Below are 13,475 nucleotides of genomic sequence, written 5' to 3'. Positions count from 1 at the left end.
GTACCGGTACGGAGATACAACAGTTTAAAAAAAAATCTAAGATACGATATATAGTAAGTAATTAATTAATTAATTAATATTTATTTTTAGGTATATTTAAATATTTTTGCACATCATTTATGTTTATTTTAAGTTTTAAAATTAACAATATTCTGATGTTTTTATTATCTAATGTTATATCTAATGTTTGATGTTTCTAGTGTTTCTTTTGTATTTTACCAAAAAAAATTGTTTCTTATATATATATATATATATATATATATATATATATATACTCTGGTCTTTGAGTCACAGACCCACAACGAGCCACAACAAACATGAGCCAAGGTCAGAGCAGAACAGAGGCAAGGGAAGCGAGAGGCGAGTTAGAGAGAGTGAGAGTTTGAGAGACTTACCGGCCGCAAGAAGGAGGTGGAGGAGGAGCTCTTGTCGTGGGTCTGTCTGTGACGGCAAGGTCAGAGCAGAGTCGAGACTCTTCATTCATTCAAAATCAACCACCCAATGTTTAAAAATTTGAAACTTTGTTTTAGTTATTTTAGTCTCAATGCTTATTGCACACACCGTTTTTTCCTCCAAGTTTTAGGCTTTACGCACACATCTGGCGACATTTGAAGCTCATTATTTTGACAACCCACCACACGAAAAAAACCTTGATTGATGTCAACGGATCTATTTTTGAAAACCTCACCTTCATGCTTCATGCTTCCTCTCAACGTTTCATATCAATCTCTTCACGTTTCTACAAAACCCACCTCTTTTTCCCACCTGAACTCAGCCGTTCAATCTTAATACACACCCACAATACCCACACTCAATCCTTTGTTACCCACCATGATGAGCTTCTTAAATTCTTTGACCACTTTCTTCGACAATGCACCACGGTTCAACACTGCAAACGCGTTCACACCCAAGTTGTTGTCACTGGCACGAGCAGGTCAGCCTTCTTGGCTGCCCGGCTTGTGTCAGTATATGGCCGTTTCGGGCTTGTTTTTGATGCCCGGAAAGTGTTTGATGAAATTCCAGTTGAGGGTCTTTCAAACTTGCTATTGTGGAATTCAATTCTGAGAGCTAGTGTCTCAAATGGGTATTATGTGGAAGGCCTTAAAATTTATGATAAAATGCGAAAACTTGGGGTTTGTGCTGATGGATTCACTTTGCCTTTGGTAATAAAGGCATGTGCGTTTATGGGTGTTTTGAATTTGTGCAGGAATGTTCATACTCATGTTTTGCAAATGGGTTTTCAAAATCATCTTCATGTTGTGAATGAATTGGTTGGAATGTATGGGAAGCTTGGGCGAATGGAGAGTGCCCGCCAATTGTTTGATAGAATGACTGTTAGAAGCTATATTTCATGGAATACCTTAGTTTCAGGTTATGCCTTTAACTATGATTGCAATGGTGCATCTGAGATGTTTAGGCAGATGGAGTTGGAAGGATTGGAGCCAAACCCTGTGACATGGACATCTCTGTTTTCAAGTCATGCTAGATGTGGGCGGAATGAAGAGACGGTAGAGTTGTTTGGTATGATGAGGAAGAGAGGAATTGGGGCAACTGCTGAAGCGCTTGCTGTTGTGTTATCTGTATGTGCTGATTTGGTTGCAGTTGGAAGGGGCAAGGTCATTCATGGATATATTATAAAGGGTGGGTTTGAAAATTACTTGTTTGTGAAGAATGCACTAATATGTATGTATGGGAAGTGTGGAGACGTAAAATATGCACAAAATTTGTTTTTAGAGATGGAAACAAAGAATCTAGTGAGTTGGAATGCTTTGATAACATCATATGCTGAATCTGGATTATGTGATGAGGCATTTGAAATATTTTCCCAGCTAAAGACTTCAGGTGATTGTCCTATGATCAGACCTAATGTCATAAGTTGGAGCTCTGTTATTGATGGATTTTCTTCTAAGGGCCAAGGGGAGGAGTCCCTGAAACTTTTTAGGCAAATGCAGCTTGCCAATGTCATGCCTAATTGCGTGACGATATCCAGTGTTTTGTCAGTTTGTGCAGAGTTAGCAGCAGTGAATCTCGGCAGGGAAATACACAGTCACGTGGTTAGGGCTTTGATGGATAGTAACATTTTGGTTGGAAATGGCTTGATTAATATGTACACAAAGTGTGGAAGTTTCAAGGAAGCCCATTTGGTATTTGAGAAAAATGATAATAGAGATTTAATTTCATGGAACTCAATGATTGCCGGGTATGGGATGCATGGACTTGGTGAAAAAGCTTTAGAAACTTTTGATCAGATGATTGAATCTGGATTAGAGCCAGACAATATCACCTTTGTTGCTGTTCTTTCTGCTTGTAGTCATGCTGGGCTTGTTGTGGAGGGTCGTAGGCTATTTAATGAAATGACTCAAGAGTTTAGGGTTGAACCCCAAATGGAGCACTATACTTGCATGGTCGATCTCCTTGGACGTGCTGGGTTTTTACAAGAAGCAAGTGACATTGTGAAAAGCATGCCAATGGAACCCAATGATTGTGTATGGGGTGCCCTTCTGAACTCTTGTAGGAAGTACAAGAATACAGATGTTGCTGAAGAGACTGCCTCCCATATTTTTAATATGAGCTCAGAAACAACCGGGAACTACATGCTGCTATCAAATATTTTTGCTGCAAGTGGGAAATGGGTGGACTCTGCAAGGATGAGGATCTCAGCAAAGACAAAGGGTTTAAAGAAAGTTCCTGGCCTGAGTTGGATTGAGGTGAAGAAAAGGTTTCATGTGTTCTCAGCAGGGAACACTTTGCAACTGGGGTTGGAGGAAGTTTATGGGACCCTTGAGGAATTGGCACTTCAAATGGAAAGTGAGTGCAGTTCAGTTCATAACAGCATCTTTGAACAAAATGTTGATGAAGAAGAAACATGTACTCGACTCAGAAACAAGGGAGAATCTGGAGAGTTTTTGAAGGCAACACAACCGTGATGGAGACTGAGGGAAGTGTACTTTGGTAAGCTCTTTCTTCCTTCTCGTTAGGGACCAAGAACCTGGCTCTATTGTTCCCTTTCTCTCTCTCTCTCTCCTTTCCAAATCTCACGGTTTTTTTGTGTGCTATTGAGCAGATTTGGTCTTGGGGAGCAGATCTGTAAGGGCCCATCACAGTTTCTAACGTTTAGCTCCAGATTTTCACGGACCTAGCACTCCAAGGTACCAATTCTGCATTTTTTGCTTCATTATAGTCTTTAAACTTGCATAATTTTGATGATTTTCTTGAGTAGTTGAGGTTTCGGGGTTTTGTAGTTCAGATTCCGGTTTAAGATTTCTGGGTTTTTGGTTTTTGTTATCTCTGAGTTCATATGGGTATCTTTTTAATGCAAAACCCCCCTTGTAATTCTCTTTATCCACTGTTTTCCTCAGTTGGGTCATCCTTTTACAATGTACTCATTTCCTCAATTTTCACAAGCTTTACGGTGCTATAGATGTAACAATGATTAAAAATAGACATCAATTCTTGAATCTATTGCTTCATTATGTTTCAGACATTATTGGCATGATTATGAGTGATTACAAGAATCCAAATTGGATTCGATGAATGTGAGTTTATCTATTCCTTCAATCACTAAGATTTTTCAGGTTTTGAATTATCCAGAAATTTTTAGACAATAAAAGGGAAGACATATAATTATATATAAGCAACTCCATCATGCAAAGCAAATTACATGATAAAAAAAATGAACTTTTAGGTTCCTACACATTCTTTGCCAACAAAGTTCCAAGCTCTAACAGACAGTTACTAATATGAAAAGAGATAAATAATTCTTTTGCTTCTTAACTCTCACTAATATGAAAATTTAGCAGCCATGAGTTGTGACACCTCTGCTTATTGATAAGAAAGAAACAAGCTGGACAACAGGTGCAAACAAGTTAATTGATAACCCAATTTGGAGAGCAGATAATATCATGTAGGAAAGTTTTTATTCATCTGATAGAAAATACTGATGTTTCCCAACAGCAAAATCATTTACCAAACAATGAGCGTCACTCAAAATGTTAATCTTCCCCAGCATTGCAGAAGTGTTAAGGAGACTGATGTGAGGAATTCTGGACCTAATAGTTTCATGATAAGTATGTGACTCAAATCTTCAAATTCTGTAGATAATAAATCAATTACAAAAATGAGGTTTTAATCCATTCATCTGGTGTATAATGTCCTCCTGAAACAATAATGAGGGGAGAAAATTTTCTATAGTATCGAAATTTTTATTTTTATTTTTAACTCTCATCAAGATGAAGTTTAGCAGTTATGAGTTGTGATACCTCTGCTTATTGAGAAGAAAGAAACAAGCTGGACAACAGATCCAAACAAGTGAATTGATAACCCAATTTAGAATGCACATGAAATCATATAGGAAAGATTTTATTCATTTGGTAGAAACTGATGTTTCCCAGCAACAAAATCGTTTACCTCAAAATACTAATCCTTGCAAAATCTTTTGAAGATAAGTATAGTCTGGTGTGTAATATCCTCCTAACACAATCATGACGGGAGAAAATTTGTGAAGTCTCTCATTCTATTTATGGGGCTAAGAAATAAGTCTAACACAAAACTAGCTGCAAAACCTTGCTTTTGCCACCACCTTTAACAATTGATGCCATGAGTGTTGAGTTTAGCCCATGATAGGAGAAGTTTATAAATTCCTTATTGGTAGACTATAGTTGAACCAGGCATTTATTTGTGTATTTGAACATCAATAGTTGGCTAAATATTTCCAGTTGTTTCTTGATTGATGTGTCTGCTTTCAATTCTGTCATATTTTACTCTCTGTGTGGCATTTAGTTTTTTTACAACAATGAAGCTTGGCTGATTTGTTGGACAAAACATATATAGGTGCAAGACTGAAGAGAGGAATGAGAAATTTGAAGTGGCATTATGGAAAAAGTCAGGGTAGGAAGACTGGGGGAATGCTGGTTGGCTTCCACCACAAGTTGCAAAAATACTCTTTAGAGGAGTTCCCTTTCCTACTGCTAGGTAATTTATAGAAATGATGGCTGTAAGCAGAGAAGTGAGCAAAAAGAAAAGCTTTTAGAGTGATGGGTTCAGTGCATGAACTGGGACTCTATAAGCAAATTCATTATATGAACCAGATGCTTGCTTTTCAGCAAATATCCATCGAATCAGATGCTTGCTTTTCAGCAAATAAAATTGATATGAGATCATCAAATAAAGTGATGCCAAAACACAAAGCGTGGGTATGAGATCATCAACTTTCCTTATTGCTCCAAAGCCAAACCTATTAAGTTCTGTAGCCTATCATGTCTATCAAGATTTGTATATAATTCCATTCATTGATAATTTCAACATGTGTTAATGTGATTAACATGCTAGTAATTGTAACTAACTAACCAACTAACTAACTAAATGCGACATTATAACAATTATTATCTATATAGGGGTTTCTATCAATATCTTCTTAAATATTATCGGCTATTTGTAAAATATTTTGTACTATTTTTGGTTATAAAATCCATTCCATGCAACTCAGAAAATGATTGAAAACTTTTCCATAATGCTTTCGCCTCTATCAACTTCTGGCAACTAATTAATCTATTGGAGCAAAAATTACAATAACATTTTTTTTTTCTTTTTTCAAAATCTATGCACTAATCATATATGATTCCAAAGCATGACCTTTTGGAGAAACAATATTTCAAGAGAATTATCAGGCAAATAGTCAAACGCATTATTAATTTTCTAAGAAGAAAAAAGAAAAGAAAAGGACGGGTTCCTTAACCATTAGCCCATTTAAGCAATGACCTAAGGTCCCCAAATGGAAAAAAACCCCCTAAAATAGAATATATTATAATATTTATTTGTCTTATAATATTGCACAAAAAAAAAAGAAAAAAAAGTAAGGCCTCTTACTTAGGAACAAAAAAAGAAAAGAAAAAAAACATCTTCTATTGGACGATAGAATGTTTTTCCTATCTATATTACTATATAAAATTTTAATTAAGTCCAAAAATTTAATAAATAAAAATTATTTTTAAAATATTATTCACTTTTTGAGTGTTCAACATTTTATTAATATGTTTTACTATTTTTGCGGTAGTTTAATAGTGTAAAAATTTTTAATCTTCCAAAAATTCTACTCTTCCTTTCTCTCTCTATCAAAATTAAAATCAGATTTAATTGTTTTAGAGAAAAATTCTATTATTCAATAATTGAAGTCCAACATTGCTAAGAAAGATAATGACCATCTCAAAATATGATATCTATTCTAATATCAAATGTTTCAAAAAAATTTTTAGAATAAAAAGTTTTAAAATACATTTTGATGAATATATGAAAATAATCCAATTAATATATTAAATTGTATGATTCATTTTCCTAATTTATATATCGCTTATAAAACATTAAGTGATAATACATTTTACATTTGCGTTTGGTCCCAAAATATGTTGAGTCAACATTATTTTTGCGGACAATGAATTTGAGCGAGGTTCGAAAAGAAATTGTTTAAAACTAAATTGAGATATTCAATAGAAACGATATAGTTTAGAAATTACAAGATTTTAAATTTGTTATTTATTTTATATTTAAAATACTCTACGCATATGAAAAATTTTAATAAAAATGTGATCATATTTGCATGAAACATTTAATATGCGAATAACATTGTTAATATTTCTTGATTTTGGCATGATCGTTGTGGTATTAGTATAGAGAAACTAATTCGATTGAGGCTAAAGTTGTTATTAAAAAAAAAAAAAAAAATCAAACTGATAGCTTTTTACAAAGGAGTGTTCAACAAGTACTACTATTGAAATATTGAAAGAACTAATAATTCTTTGCAAAAGACCTCACTTTAAAATTGTCTCCTAAATCCACAAAATGTGTTTTAGTCGGCCTTGGATATGTGTTTTAACTATACTAAGTACTGACAACAAAATGATATAAGAGGTTTGCTATTCTATGTCTTGCTAAACTTTCAACTGTTTCAATTTGTGAGGGTAAACAAAGTAGCTGCTCCTTTTAGATCATGATCCTGAGCTTGTTGGATGGAACCATCATCTTCTTTTAATGTCGCATTGTCTATCCTTAAGGTGACTTCATCACTGCAAATGTTTATTTGAATTTCAATAAGAGCCGAAAAAACACAGAAGGAAAATGTGGAAACTTGCTAACCTTAAGGCTTAAACAGTGATTACAAGCTAAGCTTAATTTTTCAATGGGAAAAATTTCCACGAACTACACCGTTCCAACAAGTACAATTATTTTTATTTTTATTAATACAATTATAACTATTTTCATGTTGTAAAACACTGGTTGATCTTAAAAATGGATATTAGAAACGATTTCCTGATGCTTAAATAAGTTCATGTCTTTAAACAATGAAATGTAAAAATGTTTTAAAGAATGTTGCAATTCTTTGATTAGATCTAACATGCCCAAGGACATGAGATCTTCCCATGGTGTGTTTCATGCCATTTGAAGACACTAATTATCATATTAATAAATAAATAAAAACTGTTAGAAAAGCTAAATGAAAAAGCCAATACCAAATGGACAATATATTTCAAATCCAAAATGAGAACTTATTCACATAAAACCAACATTTATTGATAGCAAAATAACTTAGGAGAGTTTTTACATTCAAAACGAAATTGGAGTTCTTGATTATCTTTCAGGCCTAGCCTCTGAATATTATTAGAAAACAACAATCTTCTCTTACAACACATCATCACAAAGAGTTGAACAATCATGAAAAACACAAATAGACCATCCATCCAAAAATGAGATGGATAATCTAATCACGACGATAGGAGTAATTGTGTCAATGGTACAAACCTCCTTGCGATCAATTCTTCCGGCTCGAACTTAATCTCATTTCTTTCACAAGATACATCAAAAACCGGCTTAACATCATCGCATTCACTGTCTGGGCCATGCTTATTAACGTGCAAAGATGACAATGTTGATGCAGAATCTTGGACGGTCGTCCATGCATTGACATCTTCTTGCAAATGATTATTAACAACAAAGAACTGTTCTTGTTGATGCGGTCCAAGATAATGGTATTGCAATGCATTATTGTATGAACTCAAAGGATCTACACCGACCATCTCACAGTTGATTGTAGGATCTGTAGCCTCTGACATTTGCTGTTGATGAGCTTGAGCACGACATATAGCAAGTTGATGAAGAACAATGTCAAGCTCGGCCTTGTTATATTCAATCAAGCGTTGCAACTCGCGTATGATCCTGTAACACCCACCAACAGGGTCATTGGCACGAACATCCGATTGGAAAATAATGGTACGCATGGCCTCGTCCTTGTCGGGTTGATTGAGGTTCTTGATGATCTTGGTGATGTTGCTGACACCAAACAATTTATGGGCGTTGAGGAATTGTCTTTGGCGATCGTGAGGGAAATAAGGGGCGAGAATGCAGTCAGGAGCGCACTTCCTGCGTTGGTATTTACATGCAGCGCATGCTTGGGTGGTGCCGTTACCATGTCTTGTAGTAGTAGTAGTGTTATTATTATTAATGTTCATGGTAGGTTTTTGTTGTTGTTGTAGTTGTTTTTGTTGGTAATTGGGAGCTAAGGGGTGAGAGATATCGACTGCGTTTCCGGCGGGGGTGCTTAGGTGCAGTTTTTTTGGCTTGATGGGGGCTTTGTTTTCTGGTGTTTTCTCCCTTATTTTCTCGTAGGAAAAGGAGAAACAAAATGAGAGATGGAGAGAAATGAAAGGAGAGACAGACAGATATATTAGAAGAGAGAGAGAAAGAGAGAAAAAGAGATCCTAACAAATTTAGTTGTACATAGCGATATTTTTGGGATGTGAGTTTGGATTGGTGATGGGAATGTGACTACGTGAGCTTTGCTAATGTGTTGAGATGGGGTGTTTTAGATGTGTTTTGAATATTTCAACTAATAATAGGACAATATTTAACCTCTTTATTTTTAGCAACTTTAAGGCAAAATGGATGACTTTTGGGTATTTAAAGGGGAAAAATATATTGTATAAGAAACTACCATTCACATTAATTTGACCCACTAGAAAGAATGTTAAAAAAATATAAATAAATCGTACGCGTAATTCTATTTTTCACAAGAAGGGGAAATGAAGTCATCTTATGATAGATAACGCTTACAAAGTCAATAACTGAAATGCAATCTAAAACACAAACTAAATGAATCATTCCATGAAGTTTTCAATGGTTATGCGCTCTCTCTCTCAATTTTTTTAAAAAAAAAAAAAAAATTGTATTTGTAATTAGCATTAAATTTTCAATAATTCTACGAAAACACCTATATATTTTCACAACTTATTTAAGTGGTTCATTATGAGTAGTGATGAAGCTAGAAATTTTTTTTAGTGGCGCCAAATTAAATGTATAATAAAAAAAATTTAATCAAAATAATAACACACACATACATACATACATATATATATATATATATATATTTTTAAAAATATAAAATATATATTTATTGCTTATATATGCAATGTTTGTAATTTTGATTTAACATATGATATTTTCTTGCCTACACAAACAAATAAGTTTTTACATCTTTGCAGAAAAAAGAAAAAGAAAAAAAGTAAGCCTTGACGTGCCTACAAACATACTAATCAATTTAGTATAAATAAAATTACATATGGTATACATTAAATACAATTTAATTTATTTTTCTAATAAAAAAAATACAATTTAATTTAATGAGTTATATATGACATTTAAAAAAAATTACTAATAAATATGAGTTAAGTATGGCATAAGAATAGTTAGTCAATTATGTAAAGATTGGCGTGTTCATAGATTTATTTTAAAAGTTTTCTTGCACAAGAATCTTATTAATATATAGATATATTGATGGGTCAAAACGTTTTTTTACTAGTTTTGTTTATGCGTGGATAGACGTGTGAGTCCACTACTATGATTGAAGAGTAATATATTAAGATCAAACAATAGCTAGCTAGCTAAAACTGAATAATCAATACCAAGCTTTAGTTTTGAGTTTTATAGGAAATTTAAAAAGAGTCAAGTTCCGTACTTTTTACTATTTATTATTTATTATTTATTATTGTTAACACTAAGCTTTAGCTTTGAGTTTTATAGGAAATTTGAAAAGAGTCAAGTTTCTGTACTTTATTACTATTATATGTTTATGAAGTTTCTTGCTAAAAATATGAACCTAAACCCTTGCTTCCTCATCTCACACGGATTTGTACTTGTGAAGTGACTATTACACCTAGAATACGTGGTAGTGAGTCAACTTACTTTCAATTGCAATGACAGTCTCTTAAAGTCTGAAAATCTTTGTATTGGTTTTGTTTATGATGTAAAGTAGGTAATAAAATTACTTTAATCTTTGAATTATAGAAGGTGTTGGATTGTTTTTATATATAATCATCTTATCACTATTCTTTGAAATTATATTTTTAAATGTTTGTTTTACTGTAATGCAATTTGGTGCACAGATCTTGAGGCCCTTAAGAACTTGAAATTGAGTGAGGCATATGTCGTTAGAAAGTTTGTAACACCAAGTATTTGTTTAGGCTTTGTGTACAAATTGAATATATCAGAATGTTGGATTTTCTTATTAAAGCTAGTTAAAGTTGGTCAATCCTCTCATTTTGCTACAAATTATTTTTTATTTTTATTTTTTTTAAACCCATTTTTGCCGGTTCGTGGTGTCTAGGAGACTAGAAGTGATCTATTATAAACAGTTCACACAGGAAGGATCGCACCATATAGCCATTGGTGGTGCTATGATCGATGGTTTCACTTTTGTGCTCCAACTGCGTTGTTTTTTCACTTTTATAGACCACTACTGCGTTGTTTTTTTTACTCTTGTTTGTGCAAAAAACACTATCATCATAATATGATGGACCATTATTTTATGATGATAGGGTTATTTGCACTTTTTTTTTTTATCCTCTTTAATTTGTGTAATAATATGATTTGCCTTATAATTATTTAATTCCATGAAACAAATGGACTTCCCTGTAATTGCAAACTTCTCTCGTTAACCTATCTAGTATCTATCTATCTATAAATGGGCCTCTTAAACAACTCCTGTATCCGGAAATTAAACAAAAATCAGTAAGTTCAAAACCTATCCCTCTTGCGTGCTGATAAGAGTTTTAACTTCATGGGCCATACATGTGCAACAACTTTCCAATGAGTTGTTGGTTTGGAGTGAGCTTCTTCTTGTGTTTATAAGCCATTGTAAATCTTTATCGATATCTTAAAATAGTGGGCCTACTGCAGACTTGCGCGTAGTTTATATCACACGCCTTGCCCATCTCTTCCTCGATCAGAACAATAGAACTCTTCTTTAATTTTCTTGTCCTTGAACAGAACTCTTCTTTCATTTTCTTGTCCTTAAATTGTTCTTCCTCTCCCACATAATTTCTCTTATACAATTTGGCATTTTTCGGTCAATCGGGATTAAAGGAAATACCCGTTGTTCTTGAACCTCTATGTGTGAAAATGCATTTAACTCGAAGGTTGATACTTTATTCTGATCTTGGGGGTTGGTTTGACCAAGAAATCTAGTCGCATTGAATTTTACTCTGCCATGAATCAACCTTTAAGAACAAAACTAATTTGTGTGATTCTATAACACAGAAAATGCTCCTTGACTCTACTTGTTGCTCTTGTTAATTATTTGGAATATTATTATGTTATCATCATTTGCTTGTCCACTGAAATATTTCCAGCAAGAGGGAGCAAAGCATCAACACTTTTAAAAGGAGAAAATAGCTTAATCAGATGGATTAGTTCCTTTGGTCTTCTTTTGCGGGACTGGAGTATTCAGATGAAGCACTAGATGACATATTACTGCTGGTGCATCGTTCGTAAAACATTTTGATGCAACCGCAGGGGTTCTATATGGATTGTCGCAGGCTTTTGGAAAGAAACTTGGAAAGAAACTTGGAAGAGGAGGAGTAGTGGCGGAGCTAGGAATCATGAGTTGAAGGGGCCGAATTATATATTCTGTCAAGATAAACTCAAATAAAAAATAGACACTCCCCTAAAAAATCCACATAATATATGTGTGTATAAATATAAAATATATAAATTGTTTGCAAAACTTCATCTATGTTTGACAAATCAATATCATAATGTTATAATTGAAGTATCATATGAACTTTTTTATTTCTTGATAAAATCTTGAGAATAGGAAATTTCAACCAAATTGCATATATTATAAATGTTCAATGATTTGAGCGTATTAATTGGAATTGAAATTGAGCTAAATTAGGGGTTCCACACTTCCACTATTTAATCACAAAACTTACTACCTAACTATTTTATTCTATTGCAATTATATATCAATTTTAAACTCTTTTTCTTTTAGGAAAAATTACTAAATTATTTGATCAATGCTTTCTTTTGGGGGGGCCAACTCCTATTTTTTTTTTATATAACATTTATATATTTATAAAATATACTTAAATTGTAAAAAAAAATTAAAAATTTTGTAGGGGCCAATGCCCCCCCCCCCCCCCAAGGATACATGTGGCTCCGCCACTGTGGAGGAGATAAGTTCAAAAATTAATACATGAAATTTCTACTTTCTAAAATTTTATTACAAAAAAATAAACTTTCTAAAATTTATAAGCAAAGTAAATCATAACTCATCCCAGCCATACTCATTTGTTTGAATCAACACAAGGATCTATATTATTATTTGACCAATACTAAGGATACGTTTGGTACACTGAATGGAGATTACGACAGGAATTGTAATATTTATTACTAGTAATAAAATGTGTTGTAATGTAATAGCTAAACCTATTTATTAGTTTGGTTGTGAGTTATAACATTAGAATGAAACTTAACATTTATTTTAGGAAATAACTTACTTATACAATTATATTTCCTTAAAAATTGTTATTTTTAAATTTAAGAGAGATATGTGTTATTTTTTATGATTTTTTATTTTTATAATTGTTAGATGTATATGGAAAGTTTGTTTATTTGGAAATATATTAAGTTTTGAAATTATTACACTTACTAAGGAATAACTAATACAACCTTTTAAAGAGGAATAGTTATTCCTCATTTTGAAGAATATCTATTCATAAGGAATGGCTATTCCTTGTATTAAAAATATAACCAAACTAAAGAATAACTAACCCATAGGAATAACTATTACATTACAGCGCTTATTACAATATACCAAACATGCCCTAATCAAAATAAATTAGACACATAGTATTTCTCCCCTTTAGAAAATAATACTCTAATATAATCTCAAAGGTTTTTCAACTCCTTAAAATTTTTCTCTATTTAAATAATCTATTTTATAATTGATAGGGGTAAATTCCAGGGTAGATGGATTGAATTAATGGAGTCAGACTTTAGAGACGAGGTAACCAGAAGAGATGGTACAGTTGGTCTAACAAAGTTGGTAGACGGATTCGCGACCCGGATGGAAAGGTAAGGAGACGGACAGACACTTTTGAGTGAACGAATAAAAAGGGAACGGTTTGTTGAAAACACATGTCACCCTTATG

At 33.1% G+C, this 13,475-nt stretch overlaps 1 protein-coding gene and 1 pseudogene across 2 annotated transcripts; one reads left to right on the top strand and one right to left on the bottom strand.

Moving 5' to 3' along the window:
- The first annotated feature begins 293 nt into the window (after positions 1 to 293).
- On the top strand, positions 294 to 5,320 carry LOC126725110 (putative pentatricopeptide repeat-containing protein At1g17630). Of its 2 annotated transcripts, XM_050429628.1 has the most exons (4): positions 294 to 2,952; positions 3,065 to 3,149; positions 3,955 to 4,067; positions 4,831 to 5,320. In XM_050429628.1, exon 1 carries the CDS (start codon positions 693 to 695, stop codon positions 2,925 to 2,927), a length of 2,235 nt encoding a protein of 744 aa, XP_050285585.1. In that variant the 5' UTR covers positions 294 to 692; the 3' UTR covers positions 2,928 to 2,952; positions 3,065 to 3,149; positions 3,955 to 4,067; positions 4,831 to 5,320. The 2 variants fall into 2 exon arrangements, with proteins under 2 accessions (XP_050285585.1, XP_050285584.1); XM_050429627.1 differs by lacking the exon at positions 3,955 to 4,067.
- A 1,611-nt stretch (positions 5,321 to 6,931) lies between these two features.
- LOC126727779 (LOB domain-containing protein 22-like) lies at positions 6,932 to 8,498 on the bottom strand (annotated as a pseudogene).
- Between the last annotated feature and the right edge of the window lie 4,977 nt (positions 8,499 to 13,475).

Source organism: Quercus robur, chromosome 5 (assembly GCF_932294415.1).
Source record: "Quercus robur chromosome 5, dhQueRobu3.1, whole genome shotgun sequence".
Lineage (NCBI taxonomy): Eukaryota > Viridiplantae > Streptophyta > Magnoliopsida > Fagales > Fagaceae > Quercus > Quercus robur.
The sequence above is the reverse complement of the archived record's forward strand: the minus strand, read 5'-3'. Positions and strand labels throughout refer to the sequence as shown.